At 36.3% G+C, this 25296-nt stretch overlaps 1 protein-coding gene across 2 annotated transcripts in view; it reads left to right on the top strand.

Annotated features, from left to right (window-relative positions):
* Window positions 1-7197: 7197 nt before the first annotated feature.
* The window catches only part of LOC145680718 (uncharacterized), a 64554-nt gene continuing 46455 nt past the window's right edge, over window positions 7198-25296 (top strand). The window contains exons 1-2 of one of the 2 annotated variants that reach the window (XM_081751654.1): window positions 7198-7384; window positions 21967-22209. In XM_081751654.1, the coding sequence (XP_081607780.1) occupies window positions 7271-7384; window positions 21967-22209 (357 nt within the window). In that variant the 5' untranslated portion in view covers window positions 7198-7270. The remainder of the gene's footprint in view (window positions 7385-21966; window positions 22210-25296) is intronic. The other variant, XM_081751653.1, reaches the window with a different exon arrangement.

Raw genomic sequence — 25296 nt, 5'->3', positions numbered from 1 at the left:
GTTTCTCTCCAGTGATAATGTACGATCGATTTAGTCCCGCTGCTTTTACCGAAATATCAATGAATAGTTAAGCGCTAGAATATTTCTCTCCTGCTTGTCTTTTTTACTATTGTTTCCAGATTTCGCACTTGTTTTATGATTATATCCGTGTAACGTGGGTTCCTGTCACCACGGCATGGCGCGTCCTCAGGTTGCGGATCGAGGAGAAGGCCTCTAGATATAGAGGTTAGCTGCGAATATACTGAATAAGCAGTCGCGGACAGACGACTAGGAGTGGTCCTCCAGCTTGGGGGTTTGGGTAAGGCTAACACCCTCATCCTGTAAAAAAAGGTACTTGTTCAGAAACATTCACAAAAGCCTCGGACAAGGACTGATAACTTGGCACGACATCAGCAAAAGAAAATGGACATGAGATTTGGAACATGGAATATTAGAAGTCTTTATAGGGCAGGCGCGTTAAAATCTGTAACGAGTGAGTTAGAGAAATACAGGATGGACTTAGTAGGAGTTCAGGAAGTTAGGTGGGAAGGAAATGGATCTGAGAATTCCGGAAATTTTACGTTCTTTTACGGGGAAGGAAATAAAAATCACCAGTTAGGAACAGGGTTTTTCGTTCACAAACGAATATTACCAGCAATTAAACGGGTTGAATTTGTTACTGACAGACTTTCTTTTATTACTCTTAAGGGACGGTGGTGTGATATTATTGTTTTAAATGTACATGCTCCAACTGAAGATAAGGGTGACGATATAAAAGATAGTTTTTACGAAGAAGTGGAACGGATATTTGACCAACTCCCGCGATACCATATGAAGATTCTATTAGGGGATTTCAATGCGAAGGTAGGACGAGAGGATATTTTCAAACCGATTATAGGGAACGAAAGTTTGCATGAGGAAAGTAATGACAACGGTGTTAGACTCGTGAACTTCGCAACATCCAAAAACCTAATCGTGAAGAGTACAAAATTCCCACATCGCGACGTTCATAAATACACTTGGACATCACCAGACGGAAAAACACATAATCAAATTGATCACGTTTTAGTAGATAGAAGAAGACAATCTAGCATAATTGACGTCCGGTCGTTTAGAGGGGCTGATTGTGACACTGATCACTACCTGGTAGTAGCGATAATACGGGAGAGATTATCGTTGAATAAAGGTAATATTCAATGTCCGAAAACGGAGAGATTTAATTTAAAGAAATTAGAAGAGAGCCAGGTAAGAGAGAAATACCAGATTGAAGTCTCGAATAGATTCTCGGTCTTAGAAGACTCGGAGTGCACTAGTGTTGAGGATACTTGGATTGAAATTAGAAATAGCATTAAAAGTTCAGCAATAGAAAAATTGGGACACGCGGAAATACGTAGGAACAAACCATGGTTCGACCAAGAATGCATTAAACTAGCAGAGAAGAGAAAACAGGCAAAATTACGGTGGCTACAAAATCCGAATGAAATAACTACACAAAATTTCGCAGATATCAGGCGGGAAACTTCCAAAACTTTTAGAACAAAGAAACGGGATTTTTTGAAAGCTAAAATTAAAGAACTTGAAGATAATAGTAAAAATAAAAATATTCGGGACATGTATAAGGGGATCAACGATTTTAAGAAAGGCTATCAACCTCGTGCTTATATATTAAAGAAATCTGACGGAACAGTTCTCACTGATACGGATAGCATCTTAAATAGATGGAAAGATTTCTTTGACGATTTGCTTAACACGCAGCCAAAAACTAATGTGCGTGGAGAAAAGGAGATACACACCGCAGAACCGTATATTCCAGAACCCAATCGAATAGAAGTGGAAGCCGCTATAAAGAAATTAAAGAAACACAAATCTCCGGGTGTAGATGAAATTCCGGCTGAGTTAATTTTAGCTGGAGGCGAAAAATTGTGGAACAAGATACACAAACTCATTCTCTTTATCTGGAACAAGGAAGAATTGCCACAAGAGTGGAAAGAGTCAATCATTGTTCCAATTCACAAGAAAGGCGACAAAACTTACTGTAATAATTATCGAGGCATTTCTCTTCTGTAAACATCCTATAAAATCCTTTCAAATATTCTGTTAGCAAGATTGACCCCATACGCGGATGAAATTATTGGAGATTATCAGTGCGGATTTAGACGAAATCGATCAACTATCGACCAAATATTTACCATTCGCCAAATACTCGAAAAGAAGTGGGAATACAATACCCCGGTACATCAACTATTTATTGATTTTAGAAAGGCTTACGACTCGGTTAGGAGAGAAACATTATACAACGTTCTTACAGAACTTGGAATACCGAGAAAGCTAATTAGATTAATTAAGATATGTTTAAGTGAATCCCAAAGTAAAGTCCGGGTAGGAAAATTTTTGTCCACGAGCTTCCACGTCGAAAATGGCCTAAAACAAGGAGATGCGTTGTCGCCATTATTATTTAACTTTGTGCTGGAATACGCCATAAGGAAAATCAAAGATAGCAACCAGGGCTTAGAGTTGAACGGCATTCACCAGGTTATGGCATATGCTGATGATGTAAATTTAATAGGGGAGGATAGGAGAACAGTAGAAATAAATGCAGAGATCTTATTAAACGCTTGCAGGGACATGGGTTTAGAAGTAAATGCAGAGAAAACTAAATACATGGAAGTACGTCGGGACCGTAATACGGCAAATTGTGGAGGCGTTAAAGTATTAAATAATGCTTTTGATAAAGTGGATACTTTCAAATATTTAGGATCAATGTTAACAGACGAAAATCATATTCACGAAGAAATTAAATGTCGACTAAAAGCAGGGAATTCGTGTTACTACTCGGTTCAAAATCTCTTGTCGTCGCGAATTCTATCGAGGAATTTGAAGCTTAAAATATATAAAACGATAATCATGCCTGTTGTTCTGTACGGTTGCGAAACATGGTTGCTTACTCTGAGGGAAGAACATAGACTGAAAGTATTTGAGAACAGGATCCTGAGAAGAATATTCGGACCCAAGAGGAACGAGAATGGGGAATGGCGGAAGCTCCATAACGAGGAACTACATAGTTTATACGGTTTACCCAACATTGTTAGGGTCGTCAAGTCTAGGAGGCTTAGGTGGGCAGGTCATGTAGCTAGAATGGAAGAAAGTAGAAACGCTTTCAAAGTCTTGACTGGTAGACCCATAGGAAAACGACCATTAGGAAGGCCTAGGCGCAGATGGGAGGATAATATTAAGATGGATCTCGCAGAGATAGGAATACAAAGTAGAAACTGGATGCAATTAGCTAAGGATAGAAGTCAGTGGAGAGCTTTTGTGAACGCGGCACTGAACCTCCGGGTTCCATAGGCCATAGAGTTAGTTAGTTAGTTAGTTTTATGATTATATTATTTTGTATTTAATAATTCAGTAATGTTTATATTCTGTCACTTATGACTATTTCCATTACCATTTACTAACATAGTATTAGAATATATTGTAACAAAAATCCTGAATATATTGATTAATTGGGGATATCATAGATTAAATATGTGAGCACAGAATTCTACTACGCGTTATACCATCTTTTCATTACCACTTATCACCAGTCAATTGACAAATCTTGACAGTTTTTTTGTTACTCTTTTGGTACTTTTGGGGGCGTGGTGGCTCAGTGGTAGGTGTACACAAGCGATTACTGTACCTTTGGATTCTCTGAGTACTGTTTCTTTGTGTGCCCCTGACGCCGCAGTTCTATGACTCGTCATTTTGCAACAATTTCAAGTGGACGTTCATTTCTTCACACTTTCGGATGCCCTAACTCCGAATAGATGCGTTATTCGACTTTGTGTTAGATAGATAGTTTTCCTTGTATTCATGTCTAGAATCTCCCTTCAAGTGTTGTAAACAACGAGCTGTTGGACCCTACATATATATTTCTGATTCACCCTAAATTTTATCGTGCCATAAGTTCAGAGAGGGACTGCACCAATTTCCAAACTAACATTAGTGCACTTTCTAATCGGTGCAAAATAAAGGAACTACGTACAAGAAAGAAGAAATGCTTGGAATTTGAATGTCATTTAAATAGCATACAATTGTGAAGAATTGACTGTATAGCTAATCTTAGTGTGTCAATAAGATCAAATCTCTCGTTCGACATCGGATTGTAAATGTGGCTTACAGAAACCTCAAGGTTTTAATGAGAGAGACTGCGAAGTAATTCAAGAACACTAATGTGCTTAAAATTCTATGTAAATATATGTAGTCACATACGAGAATACACGTTGATAAGCTGTAAAACCAATGCACAAAATATGCACACCCTCCAGAGTTAATTAAATCCAAATGCGTGCGTTACTTAGTACACAAGGATAGAGGACTATATCATGGATATGAAAAATATGTTGCACTTCTATTAAATTATTTAGTACATTCTCAAGAAGCAAAACGAGCTAATTTTCTTTCGTGTTTCGTAAATAAACTTACACAAAATAAGATAGATTCACTAACATTACTATCAGAAAATTCCTATCATGCCCAGTAAGAAAAATGAGCTACAAATAATGAGTCACATCATAGGAAAGTATTAGTATATAGCCTAGCCTAGATATATAGCATAGACAGTAACTTTCTATGAATTGACGTGGTTGATTCATCACCGGTTTTGAACAAGAATTCCATTACCGACCGTAGTCGGGCCCTGATGTCTACTCCAGTGTCTATTGTGGATTGCCTATGAACAATAGGAAACAACAAATATTACCATTTTGAAGCCAAAGGACCAAAGTATGTTCACCTAAAATTTCATAATCATATTGCAACTAATAAAAATGTTAAACTCATCTGTGCAAGACTTATTTAACGTCCTTTTGTAGGATTCAATCTATTAGCTGTAAGAAGGACGATGAAACGTCTCAAACTCTGGATTAAAAATGTATATTTTAATCTAATGTTACAGAAAAGAATAGGGACACGGGGCTCGAAGAATAATATACACGTGCAATTGTAATTCCTTTCTCCTTAATTTAAAAAAGATAGGGGGGGACTTCAAAAACATCTAAAACATCACTGAGATTGATTGATTTGTACTTACAATCATTGTAAGCAGTGAGGCTATATAAAAAAGAAGATCAACAGCCTTTGATTTTTTTTAACATCCCACAATTACAATTCGAGGCTAAGGGAGAGACGGTACGATGATAATGAACGAAACGGTGGGATAGAGAAAGTGGGAGGAAATGGGAGAACCATGATAAATCTTACCCGCATAGTGTTTGTTTACCACAAAGCCCTCTTACAAATTACTGCAAGCTGGTATTGAACCAGGAATTCCAGCACCAGAGGTGAGCGCTTTATCACTGAGCCACTATGGCCCCGACCCTCAGTTTAAGGTAGGATCTAAACAACTGTAGGTTGTTCGATGTTATCGCATCGGAAATCGAACCTGGAACATCGTACACCAAAGGCACACACATTAGCCACTTGACCAGTGACACATTTTATTTTTACGCATCTTACCTTCTTCTTCTTCTTCTTCTTTTTTTTTGAAAGTCACTTTTGCTATAACGTCCTAATGTATACTTATAATCCTAATGCACAACCTATTAGTATTATTAACTATATAAATTACTATTATAAGCATACCTATAATTGTAGTTATTATAACATATTGTATATAAAAGCTTCCAACAAAAATATAAATCATATAGTAGACTTCTGACTATCCGGCTAATGTGGTGGAAGGGCAGGCCGGATAGGCTAGAGATCTATAATTACTTCTTTCCCCACCAATATCATTAAAATATAGGTACTCTTTTGACGCAAAAATCCGCTCTTATTAAAATTTTCTGACTACATGCCAGTATTTTATTAATGTTTGTTATGTACTGTATCGTGCGTTTTTTTGTAATATATATAGTCCGCGAATAAAACTATGGTACTCATTTTAAGATAAATTTTGAAATATCTAATTTAATTGCAGGAAACATACAATGATGTATACTGTACATACATACAACTTTAAAGTAAACAAACGTTAACTTAAAACATATATCTAATTCTTAGATAAATCATTGAAACTTTTTGTTTTATTGTTCATTAATAAATCATTACACAAATGGGAAAAGAGTCAAAATTTTTAGTTATTTTTTATAATGGTAAATAACTGCTTTTTTTCCTGACAAAAGTCATGATTTTATGAAGGCGTTACAAATTAAATTGATTGTTCAGAAAAAAAGTATTTCTAATTTTATTACGAAGATTTTTTCTTTTTTACAACTAGACTAGTTAGTAGAGAATCTACTGTATGTCATTTGTTACATTATTTTTTTCGTTTCTTTTATTGATAATATATTGCACTATTTTATTTTAATTTGATGTAAAACTTGCATTCCGTATCTCGAACATACGTTCATCGTAAAGAAACGCAAGCCCCCTTCCCCCAAATGCCTCTTCTGGATGTCTTACGTTAGTATCCCGTATATTCCCGTAAATTTTTTTCAGTGGAAGAAAAATACCTTATTCAGGTTCATAAAACAGTAGTTCATAAATTATTTTTTACTAAGAAATTGCTTACTGTATTTTGAAGTACTTTTACTTCAGAAAAACATTTTTTCATCGTGAATTATATAATTCCAAATTGTATTTAAAATCATTACTCTTATTCAATAAATCACTTTCCTGTCCATTATTCGAGTTGTTATAATGGCAATAATAAACAATGCAAAAAATAAACATTAATATTGCCTAAAATATATAATTAAAAATTAATTTGCTGGACAGTACGTAATATGTAAGCTACATTTGAATGGCAGTCGATTTCTCTTAAACATTATCAATGCTGGAGGTGATATACATATATATAATTAATTTTAAGTACTTGTGAGTGTTATTACTAATTAAAATAAAAGAGAGAGGACCACCTAATTGTGTATTTCAAGGGTTGTTCATTTTTGTGCTTTGCGCACAAGGAGGTAAAATTAATCTCATCGCCTGAGTGGCCTGAGGCTCGTCTGTATTTTTTTAAAAGTATTTTCCTTTGTACTTGTATTCCACCTCCGCATTGCATAACTTATATCCTAACAGGTAATAAAACAATGAATAAAAATTTCAAAACATTTATTTAAAGAAGAGCATAAATGAAAAATAAATGATAAATAAAATCTTTTTAAATTTACGCAAAGTACATTCATTTAGTGCAACCTATTTAGTGCACAAGTATGTCGCATCGCGATTGTTCTCTATTTCCGATAGCGCCTCTTGCGCAGAAATTGCTTACGACTGATTTTTATTATAGAGTTGTTGCCTTTGAAGGATGCCTTCTGCCTCAGCCAAGCTAGAAAAACAGGCCTCTTCGGAGGCTGTCGATCCAATCCGGCAAGCAATCACGGTTATTGAACACAAAATAAGAAATTTGGAGAAGAGAAAAGTAAGTACAAGTTTCATTTATCTGTCAAATTATGAAAGATAAAACATTGGCAGCCATGTTTAATAGCCATGTGCTCTCAAACCAAAAATGTTACAAATTATATTTCAGCCTTATTTTCTACCCTAAGTATTATAACAGACCATAGTGAATATACTTTTATTGCAGTAGAAAAACATGTGTTACTAAAGTTATTATAAATTTTATTATTTAAAAGTTAATGTGAGAACGGGTGTAGTAAAAATGGCCGTCGTGGATTAGTCAAAGAACTGAATGGGTGGCAATAAAGGCAGTGATTAATCGGGACCACCAAAATTTTTGCAGCATGCAAATATTGTAAAATTATAGCTTCGCCTTATTTTTTTTACCTGAATATTTTAATTATATGAACAGCTTTGGTATATTTTCTAGATACATAAACTTATCAGCTGACTATGATTTCATTGTTCGAATTTGTTGCACTAAGAACCTGTCATATTACGTTCACAATAGTTTTGTGAAACTATTTAAGATACCGTTATTTGAACACATTTTAAATATGTGTGTTAAAGCATAATTCTAGTAACATGCACACAGTACGAACTTTTATAAATTTCTAACGAGATTGTAGGAATTGTTGTGTAGGCAATAACTACGTAAAGGGCAGTGGGTGTATGGGAGAGGAAATTGCTACCGCAGAATGTAGTTAATATGTTTACTATTCGTTCAGTTGCGCAGTTTGAGCAATTTTTCGTTTCAACTTACACCTTGTGCTATTTTTCGTTAGTACATGTATGTAACATTTAATATTCCGTTAACAAGGATTCATGTTGGACATGGGTGCATGTATTTTTTTTTTCTCATTTCAGCAGTTTGGGTAATACTAGTTTGGCTAAGAGGGTTTTCAGGATTGTTACTCCTACCTCAAAATTCACCTGTTTTATTCAAGAATTTGGGTTCTCCATTTTTTTTGTGTAATTCTTGGAATCACGGAGCTACAAATTTCTAAACAATAAGAATAATAGTTAATTCAATCCAGGATGTAGACGCAGTTTATGGACCGATAGGTATGTGTGCTGCTTTAATCCGGAAATCTGTTTCTACTACCTTGAAGCGTTGTTTCTCACGGGAGGAGTTGCATTCCTGGTGGAGATTCACTTTAGGAAGGTTTATCCGTTAACGCTTATAGAGCCAGACATGTGCCATATACAATAGTGCCCCTTCCCCCAAAAAATCAACTTGTGCCAGGTGGTCACTAAAAGGAACTGTATCTAAAAAAGTCAGGGCAGGACAAAGCTGATGGTCTTGCGCATGGAGGGGGAATACTTGGCATTTTTTTTCATATATTTTAAAAAGCTACTGACGTGGACAGTCTAGAACACAAGTCCCCCTTACCATATAGCTTGGTAGATGGTTCGGTTCCCTTCTGTACCAGAATATAATTTTTTAATTCACATAGTATTGTTGAGCGAGCGTTAGCGAGTGAAGGCCTGTTAGAGCCCCGCAGGACATGTCTTTTGCCTTAATTGCAGGTAAATGGGAAGGAGGACCTGTGTTCTAGAGCCTTGCCCCACTGATGTATAGAAGATGAAATTAAGAACTTACCGTGCACTCGAACATTGCCTTCACATAATACATCTTCCCGTCATGAGTTCCTACTCGGATAAAGCATAGTTAAAACTGTATATTTTGCATTACATATTTCTACATTATTAGGTGTGTCAGAAGGAAGATTCAAATAGTATTTAGATTACCTTATACAGTTTTCTATTGAATTAACTTAGTTATTTGTCCTGTAAGTTTTACAAGTCCATGAATCTAATCAACTGCGTCGGTATCGATTCTAGAGAATATACTTTTCAGGAAGTAGATTGTAGACTTACAGTACTGGACATAAGTATTCACAGAGCACCTGTGCCAGAATTAACAATGCATTGGCAGGCAAATGGTGAATGAGAGAGTTATGTCTCTAACACAGACATGTCTCTGCAGTTGGAAGAGTAGACGCAACACGAATTCGTAGAAATATCCTTACTATGGAATGTACAAATAAAGGAAATGCTTGGGCAGAGCGATATTTGCCTGGACACATGCATTCGTACACCGCAGAATAATACTATACAAGTACCATCAAATCACTGCTGCCAGCAGGCAGAGACTAGGTAGTAATTACTGAGACGCTCGAAGTGTGAGGTGGTGTTCGCTGTAACCTAGAAAGAGAGAATGGGGCGGAAAAGGAAAGAAACCACACCCGAGGAAAGGAAACTGATTCTATCACTATTTCAGAAGAACAAATCGTATTGACAAATCGCAGTAATAGTGGACAGAAGTCGTTCGACTGTACAGTGTATAGTAGAACGATATAAAGGAAAAACAATATACAGTACATAAACAGTGAAAGGGTGGGTCGTCCACAAAAGCTCGCTACGAGGGGAACACGGGTAGTGTTGAGAATTATGAAGAAAACCCCGAAAGTATAATCGTCAGCGATAGCGGCATATGTACATGAACACTTCGGGAAACAAGTGTTCTCACGAACTATTCGGCGACTTTTCAATTGAGCTGGGTACAGAGCGCGGGTACCGAGACGAAAACCATTCATCAATAAGAAAGACAGGAAATGGCGCTTAAAGTTTGCACAGGAGCATGTAAGTAAAAGTACAGGCTTTTGGGATAAGGTATTGTTTACAGATGAAAGTAAATTTAATATTTTCCACAATGATGGCAGAATTTTAGTGTGGAGAAGATCCAATACTGAGCTTCAGGTTCAGAATATATAAGCGACAGCTAAGCATGGTGATGGTCTGGGGCTGCGGGCGTTGGACAGCTTGTATTTATTGACGGAACGATGGATAAATATGTATATTTAGGCATCCTAATACGAAATTTGCGGAAGAGTGTGGATCAATTGGGTCTTGGACAAGATTATTACTTCCAACAGGACAACGACCCAAAACATACCTCCGAGCTTGTGCGTATGTGGTTACTATACCACACGCCTCGTACCCTGAAAACCCCAGCGGAGTCCCCAGACCTGAACCTCATTGAACATTTGTGGAGTGGATTGGAAACGCGCATACGAAAACATGAAATAACTAATAACACTAGACTGAAAGAGATACTTTTGCAAGAGTGGCAGAATATTACACGTGAAACCACTAAGTCTCTTGTTCATTCAAAGCCCAACAGATTGAGGGAGGTTTTTCGAAAGCGAGGCATGCGTACGAAGTATTAAGGCAAGATATTTATGGTTTGTCATTCATAACCAGAGAACTTTTCGTTTGCTGTACGAATACTTATGTCCAGCACACAGTTCATATTGTTTCTTTTCATTGTTGTAGCAAATCAATCTGTTTTGTTTTCCGTTTATTTTGTGCATATGCTTTGCTGAATGAAGCATATGTCTCGCACAACACATGCGTCTAATTATATACCTAATGGCAGATATATGTGGAATATCTTTTCTTCAACGTTTGCACTGTACGAATACTTATGACTATGACTGTATATGGCGGGGAGTGTATCAGACCCGACGCTGAAATGTAAAATTTATTATTGGTGAAGTATCTCTTACATTGATCTTAATTGTTTTTTTTTTTCTGCCGAAGTGTAATAGTAATTGATTTGTTTTTAAGCAGGGTGGATTGATTTAAATCAGTCTGGTTTAAATCAAGATTTAAATCACTTTATTTTTTAAATAAAAATAGTTGATTTAAATCAAATTCCGAAATAAAACAATTTAAATTGAAAATAAGTAAAATCTCGTTTCTGTTCTGTTATTTCGGCTATGGGGGACTCAAATATACAGTATGTACAGCATAGTATGAAAACAAGTGTCATGCACTGAATGATTAGGGAAAATCCCGATTTGAACGGGTAACACCAATCCTGCTTTCTTCTCTTCGTAACAATGGGTTCGGGTTTTTAAATCGTTAACTATTCCAACGGGGAAATCACCATCGACATTTAAGACGAAAATTCTTTCGTGTGCGCGCCTGTTCCCAGCTCCGATTTTTTTTTTTTTTTTTTTTTTTTTTTTAATATATATAAAGATTTATAACTTTATGCGAAATTTATGTATTTCGTGCCTCAAGCTAGTTCCAATTTGTTAAAAATATGCCCCTACGAAATATCAGTAACTTGTGTGAAAAAAAAAAGTGTCATTTTGATAAACGTTGCTATACTTTTTCCTTAACGCTTAATCTTTTAAATTATATTACCTATTTTTATTCTATTAAAAATATAATCTTCATTTAATTTTTTTTTTTTCCTCCAAGACTGGAGGCATTATAGAACATGCTTTCACGCCTTTCCGCGTCGAGACATAGTGTGTGATGACGTCATAAATTTAAAAAGTTTTTTTGTCATGCCTTTTTTTGCGGGCTTACATTTTGCATTCAAAAGACTGAAATCTTGCACACTCGTTCAGTGCACCCCTTAGTATTTTTCAGATGTTTTCAGATTGCGTGAAAACAGGGGGATCCAGAGGGAAAAATGTGAAAAAAAAAGATATTTAACAAAACAGTTTTTTTCGCGATTCAGATGGAGACATATGAATGGCACCGTTTGAAAGGCTGTTCTATTCTGAAGAGAATAATGTACAAATCACAACCCTAGGATGAATAGGGATGTCTGAGCAAATTTTTATATTACATGTGGGTTATCTGGGACATTGTGGTGATGTTAGCTCATTGTTAAATATTTTCTCCGCCCTTACTATTCAAGATAGCTTGAAATTTTATATACACATTTACTACACTTCTTAGTATTTCCCAGTTGATTTTGAGATATGCATTAACACAAGGGGGTCCAGAGGGGATCAAAGTTTGAAGAAAGAAAAAAAAAAAACAATTTTCTCTCAATTTCCCGCTTCAAGGACACTATAGGGAAATGCGAATGTTACCGTTTCAAAGGCTGTTCTATTCTGAAGAGAATGAGGTATGAACCATGATCCTAGGATAAATAGGTATGATGATGTAGCTGCTTGATTGAAAGTTTATAATTTACCTTTAAAGAAAGTCATAATTTAAAAGGGTTAAGAAACATTGTTTGAGATTGATATAGGTCAACAAATGGGGATTAATTCAAAATTCAACCCTAACACTTTCATTTAAATGGCATAATTAGCATTTAATACTAATTCCTAATGCTTTTTCTTCAGTTCGCGACTTGTAATTTACGAGGAGAAAGATTTGATTTAAATAAAAAAACCCAACAAAAATGATTTTTAAAAAAAAAATTATGATTTTTTCCACCCTGTTTTTAAGTTAGATTTGATCTTACAGTACCAGCAAAGTTTGTTCGGGTTAACTTTACAATACCCGCTCAAGTTAGTTTCCTTACAAAAAATTACACTCAATTTTAACAAAGTGGGGTCCAAAGTTCCCTAATCCGACCTTGCCTTACGTTACTCTTCTGTACCCTTTTAAAGCGGCCCTACTTATCGATGCGCACCTGGAGCGTGTATTGTAAAGTTTACCCGCTTGTTCTGCTACATCAGTTTAATAAGATAACGTTAAATTAGGTTTAGTTATGATTAGGCTGGATGTTTAGGCATTAAAAACATGGCAAATAGGCACTTGAAATTAAAAAAAAAAAAAAAAAATGGACACTAAAATGTAACTCGAAATAATGAAGATAAATACTTAATACAATTAAAAAATAAATTCAGGTCATAATGTTCAAAGAATATAGAAACATACCTGTTTGTTAATATCGTTCTTTACTGTATATATGAAAGCGAAGCTTGACATACCATACATTCTTTACAGCACTTTGTCACTACACACAGCAGTACAAAGTTTTACCACATCTTATTACTACAAACAATAGTTGTATTTCTCAGAAGAGAGAGAATCCTTTCGTAAAATACTAAATTATATATTTTCCCCTAATTAAGTTTTATTTTGAAGAAAATGCATAAATAGGCAAGGTTATGCATTAAAGCAAATATATAGGCAGAAATTAGCGAAATAAGCAAAATAGGAAAATAAAATTTGCGTAAATTGAAACTACAACCCCATATAAACTTCGAAACCTTATTTTTGATCATATCTTTAATATTAAAGAATAGGCATTTTGCCTAACATCCGGCATCTAATTATAATGTAGTAATTGTCCATATTCTTTGAAGTGTGGTAGCCTACGTGGTAACTCGCTTGCGAAATGATACACTGAAAATTCTGCCTTTCCTATGTTGATATCTCCCATTACCTTGGGAACATCTCAAAACTGTCCAAAAGTTGAAATTTGCAACAGTATAACTTATTTGTTTCGTTATCCTTTTGTCTGTCTATCACTGTTAGTTCTTGAGTCAATACAGTCGGAGTTTAGTTCTGACAGATAACAATCATAATAGGTATTCTGCCCTTACTGGCAGGTCACTTGCAGCACCTGAGAAGTTTCCATGCTCCACGGTCCTCCGCTAACCTCTTCGTCTTCACGTATGATCTTTGTTTTTATATCATCCATTAATTGTAGTCCTCCTTCGCCCTCTGCCTATCTTTCCCACCACCATACCCTCCATGACGTCCCTCATGATACAATCTCTTCTTAGGCAATCTCCCAATCAGTTTGTCTTCCTCTTCTTAACAATATCTAAAAGTGTTCTTTTCTTCCCCACCTTTTCTAACACCCACTCATTCGTTTTCCGCTCGACCCAACTAATTCTTTCCATCCTTCTCCACACCCACATTTCGAATGCTTCCAGTCGTTTTTCATCACTTTTACGTAATGTCCATGTTTCCGCCCCATACAGTACAATCTGACAGATAAGGTATGATATTTCTTTTTCCATCTGACAGATAAGGTATGAAAAAAATGTGCCCATTTGTAGTTTACTACCATGAAGGGAGTATGTGCAAATAATCATAACAGGTGAAATATTGAACAGTGAATTTATATGTGGAAATACTGTGTAGTAAGTACTTCACCGTAACAAGTGGCGCGTTTTAGGTATGAGTACCGTTCTCACTTTCAATTGCTATCTGTCAGAACTCAATTTTAGTTTTCCCAACTCCAGAAAGAAAAGCTGATAATATGTAGACTATTAAAGTGCTTTCAAATATAGAATCAAATTGACAGCTCAAAAACAGGGGCAGATATGTTTTGAAGAAGGGAATCAACATCACATAGTTATTGCAATCACTCAGCGAGGGTCGAATCGTAAACATCCTTTTAGCAGCAGTGGGTGGAAGGTTTCCTTGGCAACAGACCTTAACATTCCATTGTTGCTGCTAGTAAACATGTTTTCAGAAGGAAAGAAGCTGTTTTAGTCTTTTAGTTTCTTTGTGCTTGGAAGTGGTTAAAAACAACACACACACACAGCCGCCCTCCCCCCTTCGCAACATGCACAAACTGGGACCACAAACATATCCTCTAATCCGTCTAAACAAACCAATATTTAGAAATTTTCCTTTTCGTTACGACTAACAGGACAGTTCCTGATGATGATTCACTAGGATGCGCACGAAGTGGCAACAGCGTATCACGTGCTTCTCCAAACGTCAATTTGTAGTTTTGAAAACACTATTATAACTTTTATCCACTTGGTTTTTAAGTACCATGCTGGTTAATTCTTATTTTAAACTTTTTAAGGGTTCTTCCTAACTATGTAAAAGCTTATTTATAAATACTAATCCCCAAAAAATACACAGAATTAGTCAACTATTCAAATTTTGGCAAAATAAAATAAATGAATAAACAAGTATAAAAGCCTTCTTTCAGAGAACTAACGTCGTGGAACTACATCCCATTATCTTCTGGATGATTACTTTTCTTAGTTCCGATTCTTTCATAATACCCGTTTGCCTATAGATGCTCCTCTTAAGTATTAACTGATATTTTATGTACTGACTAATAATGAAGAAAGAAATATAGCATCTTAGTCCCACTTGTTTTACTTATGTCCTTTTTTCACTCTATTTACAAACTTGTCTGTTGTAACGATTTACTTTTCTGGTGCTCATTATTGAATAAGGAGATAAGAGTTACAACGAATCTTCGATTTGTTTTTGAAGCTTATCGTTGAACAGAATTAAAAGTTTTAATGCCATATTGATTCATAAGGTGCAATTAACGGAAATTGACCTCCGACAGAATTTCAGTGGTGTAAACGAAATGAAAGTTCGCCAATCACTGCAGTATTCTTTTACGCTGTTTTAGGTAACTAAGGTCACTGACTGCGCTCTTCCCAGTAGTGTTGTGATACAGGAGCGTCTGTCTAAAAGTTTTTATTGAGTGCTGTTTTAAGTGTTGTCTGGGTTACTGATAACCGTTGATTGTTTTGTGTGCTGTGCTTACAATAGGACTGAAAATACTGGAACAACACATTCAATGTACAGCACTCAGTCGTACGTACAGGAAATTATATATAACGTACGGTGTTATTTCGAAGACTAGAAAGGAATTAAAAGGCATCCTTTTCCCCATACAACAATGATCAAAAGCACTTAAACAACTGTCATTCGCGTGATTGCAGAAGAACTCTGAGGCATCAACGATGACTTGTATCAGTTAGCACACCTAGTAGTAGTAGTAGTAGGAGTAAAAAAGTCGAAATTGGTGTTGAGCAAGTTTAAAACTAACCGTAGGTTTCGCGAAGGATGAAATTCGACGTCACATTTATAGATACTACGAAAAAAAAAAATAGTAGTATCCAGTTTTAATTTTCCTCGATTAGTTATGGAAAGATAGTTTATTCACGAATGGGAAGTGCACTCTGCGGAAAGTACTTAAGGAATTTTTAGGATATTTAGGAAGACCATGAGAATTACCATGCTACACACCTTGCAAGACGTTTGCAAGATTTGAGCCTACTTCGTGATGGAGTTTCCAGTTCATGTATGTTCAGAGTTTTCTTTCTTGCATGCATATGTAATAAGCAAGTACATTACATACTCAATTAATTATAATGTTAATGATATATGGTGTTCATTGTGCAAGACACTCCAAACAAAGATTCATCTTAGCCTGGAAAAATGGTTATCCTTCGGTTTTTTTTTTAATCATTTGGCCATGAAACAAACGCCTGAGACATGCTACCCAGTATGCAATTGTGGTGTTGGAATGTATAACTTGTAAGATATGATGCTTTACGGTTTTAAAATTTCAACACTTCTAGTGTACCCCTAAAAACTAGTAAAGAAATAATGACAGCAGTTTTTTTTTTTTTTTTTTAATCAATTTGAGCTGGACAATCTACACAAAATTTGGAATCGACGAGCGAAAACGGCACGTTTCAAGCACTTGTGGTTTTCGAGATCTCATTGTCGAAAGGATTGGAGACAAACATATAAACCTAACATTTTAATATATACACTAGCTGAACCTGCGCTATTTACACAGCGCATCATTCATATATGAACATGAATCTCCTTGTTATTCCTCACATCTATACATGTCCCTTTGAAGGCACAAGTGAAAGAAGTCTTGGTAAAAATCGGCAAGAGATACCGTAAAAGGGATATTTTTTTCGATTACTTTTTCAATATCTCGTACCGTTTGCAAGATTTGAGCCTACTTCCGGTTGCAGTTTTTAATTCATGTATGATCTGTGTTTTCTTTCTTTTTGCATGTAGTATGTAATAAGCAAATACATAAACTAAGTAACTCTATGGCCTATGGAACCCGGAGGTTCAATGCCGCGTTCACAAAAGCTCTCCACTGACTTCTATCCTTAGCCAATTGGATCCAGTTTCTAATTTGTATTTCTATTTCTGCGAAATATGTCTTAATATTGTCCTCCCATCTGCACCTAAGTCCTAATGGTCGTTTTCCGGCTGGTCTTCCAGTTAAGATTTTGAAAGCGTTCTTTCTTCCATCCTGGCTACATGACCTGCCCACCTGAGCCTCCTAGATTTTGATAACTCTAACAATGTTGGATAAACCGTATAAATTGTGTAGTTCCTAGTTATGAAGATTCCGCCCTTCCCTATTCCCGTTTCTCTTGGGTCCGAATATTCGTCTCAGGATCTTGTTCTCAAATACTTTCAATCTATGTTCTTCGTTCCGTGTAAGAGGCCATATTTCGCAACCATACAGAACAACAGGGCATGATTATCGCTCTATACATCTTAAAATAAGCTAATACATTACACACAAAATCAGTTATGTCAGTAATATATGGTGTTCATTGGGCAAAACACTCCAAACAATAAAGATTCGAATTACATGAAGAAATGGTTATTCTTAGTTTTTCATTATAATTTGACCATGAAACTAACACCTGAGAGATATGCAGCCCCTATATACAATTATATGGTGTTGGAATGTATAATAGGTAGAATATGATGCTTTAGTTTTTTTTTTTTTTTTTTTTTTAATTTCAACACTTCCAGTGTACCCGTAAAAATGTAATAAATAATAGCCTTTTTTTTTTAATATTAGAACTGGACAATGTACGCAAAATTTGCAATCGACCAGTGAAAACGTTCTTTCTAGAGCCTGTAGTTTCAGAGATCTCGCTGTCGAAAGGATTTGCCACAAACTTTAGTTTAAAAAACTCCAGAGATGGCAGCACAATTCATTTGCATTTATTTCGGAGAAGGCTTATTAAAATGCAAAGGCTTTGAACAATAATTTAAAAGGATAAACTTTGTGAAAAGGATCTCTTTAAGTTATTTATTTAAAGTACACCTTTTTAACAATATTTGTCTGTTATAAATGTAAAATCACAAATAACCGTAAGTCAAAGGTTTGAAAGCTAAAGTTATAGGTTGGAGCTCAGTTGCTCATAATTGGTATTGTAGCATTTTAATAGATAGATAATAAAACAATCGTACTATCTTCTAAGATTTTAAGTATCGTATCCATATATATCGTTGCCGATATAAATCTTCACAAACTTACCTACTCCTTTTATCTGGTTGCTTGCAGATCTGCATACTTTGCTTGAAGATGATGCTACTCTCATTTCTGCAACATGCCCAAGTTGTGACTGCTTTGTTGAGAGCTTTTTCCTCATTTTAATTATTTCTCGTTGTCTTCTTATCCTCGACCGTCATATCCACTACTAATTAAGGGGGGCCTCATATGCGTTTACCTATTGCCGATCTGCCCCGGCAGAGAAAATTAACATGCCTATGTGTTTTAACCCGTCCTTATGTTTGTGTATTGAGTTAGCCCATTTCTTAAATACTATATTTTATCTCCTAGAGTCACTTTTTATTATAGATTGCGCTTTGCATTTGTCATTTTCCTGGGATATTGTACTTCTATTCTTTTCTCTTGCTTTTGATGTCACAGAAGGGCGCAAATTACCTTGAAGACAACGCGCTCAGCCACACCCTTTCAATCAATCCCCTTATCTGGTTGATGGTATGGCATATGATACCTTGGTTTTTAGAAGACTGCATCTATCTTACATACTTACGAAAACCGAAGTCAGGTGATTTTACACTTCTAAACAAGTAAGTATCGCTATTCAGAGAACTCTGGAGACGTAATCACTTGACAGAATGCAGCCCAACTTGGTAGTAGTATATTTGAGAACATGCAGAAACAATTGGTGTAGAAAACAAAATTAGTTCCTACTTTCGCCACTAGAGGTAATTATGGCGCTGTACGACGCCAAGTGCAATGTGGAAGAAAAATGACACTAGTGATGCTAAATAAGAAAGGCTGTAATTACCTCTCCAGATGCGTACTCACTCCTGCATGTGTTTCAGTGATACGGATTTGGAGGCCACTATGTGCCAGAAGTGAATTGATGGTGATCTGATGTTTGCTTTTTTCTTCCTACGCTTTGCCTTGTGATCGAGGGGTCCCGGGTTCGATTTCCAATGAAGAGATACTTGAGTCGGATCCCATGTTAACCTGTAGGCCCCGTCTTTAGAACGTCTTCATCTCACACGGTAGTAGCCACCATGGATTTTCCTTGCCCAGAGATCTTCACGTCAAAGACCTGCCTCACCATCATCGCCCACAACACATCAGTACACCACGGGAAGAGTAGGAGTACAAATCAATGCCATGACTCGCAGGGGACACAGTTAAGCCGTTGTTTCATTGAATATCAATAATATTTGTCGTCCATAACACACTTACCGTACTTAACACTGTACAAAAACACAGTAGCCTGTGGAGGCGAGATTTGACACTAATCTTTCTCGAATTTTGGGGAGCCTGCAGTTTATAAGCACAGGAAAGACTAACATCTAACTTCGTTTTTGTAAGATATCCGAGAATTTTAAAGGTACGCTTCAGCTCAAAAGCCCCTGGCCGTAAATCCGCCACTGACCACGGAGTATTAACAGCATGGTAATCAATGCAACTAGACCTACAGGAGAGGTAATTACAATCTTTCTTATCATTTAGCATCACTAATGTCGTTTTTCTTCTACGCTGCACTTACTTGGTGTTGTACAGCGCCACAATTACCTCTGGTGGAGAAAATTGGAACTAATTTTATTTTCTACGCCGATCGCTTCTGCATGTTTCCAAATATATTCCTACCAAGTTGGTTGCATTCTGTCGAGTAGTTACGCCGTTCTCTGAACAGCGATACTTATTTTATGGTAACCCTGGTACTTCTAGTCGAGACTCCGAAATATAGGTGTAAAGTTAGAATTACCCAAAATGGAATTTAGTCGAGAAGGAGAAAATTTTATTATGCCTTGTTCCGTTTGTACTCTAATTTGAATACGTACAAAATTATCGTGTTCTGACGCTAGTTAGCGTACTTGTGCAGCAATCTGTTGAAAATTTGTTCCGCTTTTCGTAGTATTAGTGCACTATTACTTCAATTTATTTAGTTCTTGATTTTAAATATTAACTTGTTTTATCAAAAAAAAAAAAAAAAAAATCCGTATATGCAGTGGTGCCCCCCCTCAACTCCATGACGCACCCCCCTCAATTGTCTATCCGTAGGTGTTCTTCCATGAAAAAAAAATCTTCCCCCTCAAACATATTTATATAGATTTTTAACCCCCCAAATATTTCAATGACGCAGTTTGCGTCATAGCCCCCCCTTGTGGGCACCCCTGGTATATGGTCTGTTAACTAACTGTACTTTCTCAGCTAACCCACCCGCGTACGTTAAGGATATTTGCTTCCTCCTATACTTGTAAGCAATAGAACTTCATCTTAATTTATTAATTATATTACTTTTTACTCTTAAGCAAAACCATTTGTGATGATATGAATTCTAATGTTGAAATATATTGTTTCAGTAAGATACGACGAATTGTCTAAGTGATGGTCAAACAGTGGCTCGCGAGTATGTTTCGTCCGTCCCGCAGGTGAAAATGTACGTCTCATGTTTCTATAAAATAAAACGTGGGGGCGCGGTGGCTCAGTGGTAGAGCGTTCACCTCTGGTGCTTGGGGTCCCGGGTTCGATCCCAGCCCTCGCCAAGTGAACTTTGTGGTGGAGAAACGCCGTGCTCGTGGGTTTTCTCGGGGTTCTCCCGTTTCCTCCCACTTTCTTCATTCCACCATTTCACTCATCTCTCATCATCACCGTCTCCTTTAGCCTAACCGGCATAACCGTGGGACGTAAAACTTAAAGATTTCATTTCATTTTTTCTATAAAAGAAAAAGACGAACCTCATTGTTCCCATTAAAACCTGTGCTTGTTTTATTGTGCATTAAACATACATTCGAGTAATAATATGTTCGTAAATTGCTATCGTTGTATTAATGTCGTGGTATTACTTTAAATTTGTTTGGCTCTTAGGTAAGTTAGTTTGTCCTTATCCTCATAGGCCTTGAGTTCATAAATTGGCCACTACTAGTCTAGACCGATCTACGTGGAGACGCGATGACTTAGAGGATTTACCTCTGGTACGTGGGATCCCTAGTTTGATTCCCGGCCAAGCAAGTTTGTAGTGGACAACATCGTATCCGTGGGTTTTCTCTGGTACTCCCCTTTCCTCCCACATTTTAATTCTACTAATTATTCCATCATTCACGTGCCTCAATCGCATGTCTCTCAACCTAATGGCATTATCATGGGACGTTAAACTGAAAGATTTCGTTTCATTTCATTTTGCTGCGAAATGGTCCCTGGTTTTGATTCCAAGCCATATTGCATTTGTGGTGAAAATCGTACTCGTGGAGTTTCGCAGGATTCTTCCGTTTTCTATTTTTTGTTCGTATTCTCATTCATTTCCATTAATCATCGATTCCCTTCAACCTAATCATGCATAACCGCCGAACTTTCAAAATTTCATTTTACAAACTGCATGATCTTTGTTTTATTATTAATTTAAATGAAGTAAGATACTCAAGTGTACAAAAAAATTTGTTAGGATTTATATATTGAATATCAATATCTAATCCCCACAAAACTGTTAACCATTGATCGTACATCTATAACAACAATTCAATAAACGTGTTTCTTTATCAAGGACAGGTGGCAATTATAAGGAACAGCGAATTAATGTAACTTGATAAATAGTGAGTTTTGTGTAAAAACCACATGTTATTCGTGTACTTAAGTGACAACTTAAGTTTGCATCGAAAGTTTTGATTTTTTTTAGGTAATTATTGATACATGAAAGGTGGCTTTTTGTGAAAATAAAAGCAATGCTAAAGGGATAAAATTTTTCCACCTTGTGTAGCTATATTGTTCAGGGCGTTTTTTTACTGATGTGTAAATCTTTCCAGTCGAGACTTGAAGGATATAGAGAAGAGCAAAAGAAGGGGAAGGAATTGAACGGCGACCAGTTGGCGGCAGTAGCAAAATACGATGAGGTTATCCAGACGTTGGAATTCGCGAAAGACTTGTCGAAACAATTTAATATTCTTGCCGTGGACACAGGGAAACAACTTAAAAAACAACAAAGGAAGGAGCAGGCAGAAAGAGCGCAGCAAGAACACAATAGGATCAAAGAAATTCTGATTATTCAGGTAAATGTTACCTTCTTTCAGTTAATATGTATTGATTTACTTGATTTGTTTGATTGGTGTATGCTTTTGCAAGCATGTTTTATCAAAAATCATTCAAGGTATTGTGTGCTAATTACGTTTCAGAATAATTAAAAATAAAGTATATGTTGGACATAGCGCTGTAGAACTTAGATGGTGACATTAGAATAGATCAGTAATAATTTGTATCGTGTTCTTTACAGCTGAGAAATACGTAATCTTGTTCGTCTTTAAAAAGAGAATACGACGAAATTTTTTCAGGAGAGAAAAACATCTGGGTAAAATCGGTGTCTCACTGGCTTGGGCTCATTCGGCACCTTATTCTTACTCCTGATTGTTTATCTTCCTCCCTTAGCTTAACGAGTAATATATGTATGTTAAAGAGAACCCAGCTGGTTGACTGACCAACGTCTAAATCAAAGAAGCTAGGAACTTTTGGACAATACATAGTCATGGTCGACCGCAGTGGGGGTCAGCATCCTCCTGGATTTTCGGAGGATGTGCAATTCTTGGAAGTACATGTCAAGACACAATACTCATTTGCTTACCCACATACTATAGTATTTAATATAGTGTTTATATTAAATAGTATATTTTATGTATTGTAGTTACTAATAGTGCGTAAATAATTGTTACATTAGTAACGAGCCATAAACAATAAAAGCTGCTTAAAATAGGATTTGGTCAATTGAGGAAAGTAAAAGTAACAGTTGTCTTTATTCCATTAAATCTATCTTCCTAAGAATTTCTAAACGGCCTCTCGCGTTCTGACATGCATGTACTCCCAGGTCGTCATTAACCCTTTTAAGTTTTTTCGGTCGTTTTCGACCGATATTGTAGTGTCTTAAAGATTCGATTAAAAGAGAACTAAAAATGCTATTCCGTTGTTGTTTTTTTTTTTTTTTTTTTTTAGTTTTTTTTCGTTGTTTTTTTTTTTTCGTTAATTTTCCAAGAGAGGAGGCATTCAAGAAAGCCTTGGAAGGGTCTATACGCTTCCGAGCGTCAGAACATAGGGGGGGTATGACATCATCATTTTACAAATTCCCTTTTTTTTTTTTTACTGAGGTCTAACTTCAACATTTTTTGGTTAGCTTCTCTTTAATCCTAGAATCCTAACATTTTCTCTGAACAATCAGTGGACCAATTAGTTTTTATGAGAATTTTTTCGGATCTCTTCGTCAACATAGAAGGGGGATTCAGAGGGTCAAAAGGGTAAAAAAGGGATATTTTTGACCAAAAATCGCACTTTCGTGATTCTTGCTCCGCTCGGCTACATGATAGGGACATTTCAGTAGTACTTTCTGAAAGCCTACCCGATTTTGAAGAAAACGGCGTATGAATCACCATCCTACGACGATAATTAGGGACGTGTCAGGAAATTTTTGAAGTTTGTATAGTATTCTTGGGAAATTTCGGAAATATTCGCAGAAGAGGAAATTGTTTTTCCCGCCCTTAGTATTGAAGATAGGAGATTGGTATTTGGCACAAGTAATTAGTACCATAAGGAATATTTTTGAAAGTGATTTACAGATCTCTATGTTAACACTGGGCTGCGCCAGAGGGCCCCAAAACGGGGAAAAGGGATTTTTCTGCAAAAATCCCTATTTTCTTCACTTGTCACCTCCTTAGGAACGTCCTAGGGACATGCGGGTGATACCATCTATAAGCCTACTCTATTCTAAAGAGAACGACGTATATATCATCATCCTACGATAATTAGGGACGTGTCAGTAAATTTTCGAAGTTTGTATAGTATCCTTGGGAAATTTCGGAAATATTCGCAGAAGCGGGAAATATTTTTCCCGTCCCGTCCTTAGTATTGAAGATAGGAAATTGGTGTTTGGCACAATTAGTACACTACGTAGTATTTTTGAAAGTGATTTCCAGATCTCTATGTTTACCCAGGGCCGTACCAGAGGGCCCCAAAACGAAAAAAAAAAAAAGGATTTTTCAGCAAACATCCCTATTTACTCAATCTTTCTCTCCTTAGGGAGGTCCGAGGGATATGAGGGTAATACAATCTGGAACCTTGCTCTATTATGAAGAGAATGGTGTATGAATCGTGATCCTACGATAATTAGGGACGTGTCAAGAAATTTTTGAAATTTATATAGGGTATTCTGGGACATTCTGGGAATATTCCCAGAAGAGGAAAATATTTTTCCCGTCCTTAGTGTTGAAGATACGAGATTGGTATTTGGCAAAGCAATTAGTATACTATGTAATATTTTTGAAAGTGATTTCCTGATCTCTTTTTACCCAGGGCCGCGTCAAAGGGCTCCAAACCGGAAAAAAGGGATTTTTCAGCAAAAATCCATATTTTCCTCAATTTTTCCCTCCTTAGGGATATCCGAGGGACATGCGGTTGATACCATCTGAAAGGCTACTCCATGCTGAACAAAACGACGTATGAACCATAATTTGAAGATTATTAGGGGCGTGTCAGAAATTTTTTTTTTAAATTTGTAGGGTGCATGTTAGGAAAATTTTGGGCGTTTTTTTGATGCTCTCTCAACATGGGTAAAAAGTTTTCCCGCCCTTACTATTCAAGACAGGAAATTCGAATTTGTCACAAGTAATTAGTACACTACGTAGTATTTTTCCAAATATTTGGAAGTTTGTGCGCAGACCCGGTAGAACCTCAGGGGGCCCCAAACTTTGAAGAAGTTTTTTTTTTTGGTAAAAAAAAAATCCCGATTTTCCCTCAAATAATTATCTTCTGGCATATTATAGACATGTAAGTGATACCGTTTGAAAGGCTGTTCCATTCTGGGAAAAACGAGGTATAAACCATGATCCTAGGATAAATAGGGATGACGCTGTTGCTGATTATCTGAGATTCAAGAAAAACGCCTAAAAAGGCGAGAATTTAAAAGGGTTAAAGGCCAGAGGTGTCGTCAGGCTTTACCTCTATTTTAAGTTATATATCTAATCTTTTAGCACGATTCATACTAGTATCGTGGTTCATACTTTTTTTTTTTCATTCATAATAAAGCAAGCTTTAAATGCAGGCAAATCTGCGAATGTATGACATACAGGAAAAGTGAAAATTGAGAATTCGGAAAATTC

The sequence above is a fragment of the Thermobia domestica genome, chromosome 3 (assembly GCF_964235325.1).
Source record: "Thermobia domestica chromosome 3, izTheDome1.hap1.1, whole genome shotgun sequence".
Taxonomy (NCBI): domain Eukaryota; kingdom Metazoa; phylum Arthropoda; class Insecta; order Zygentoma; family Lepismatidae; genus Thermobia; species Thermobia domestica.
This window is presented reverse-complemented; position numbering and strand designations above follow the sequence as displayed.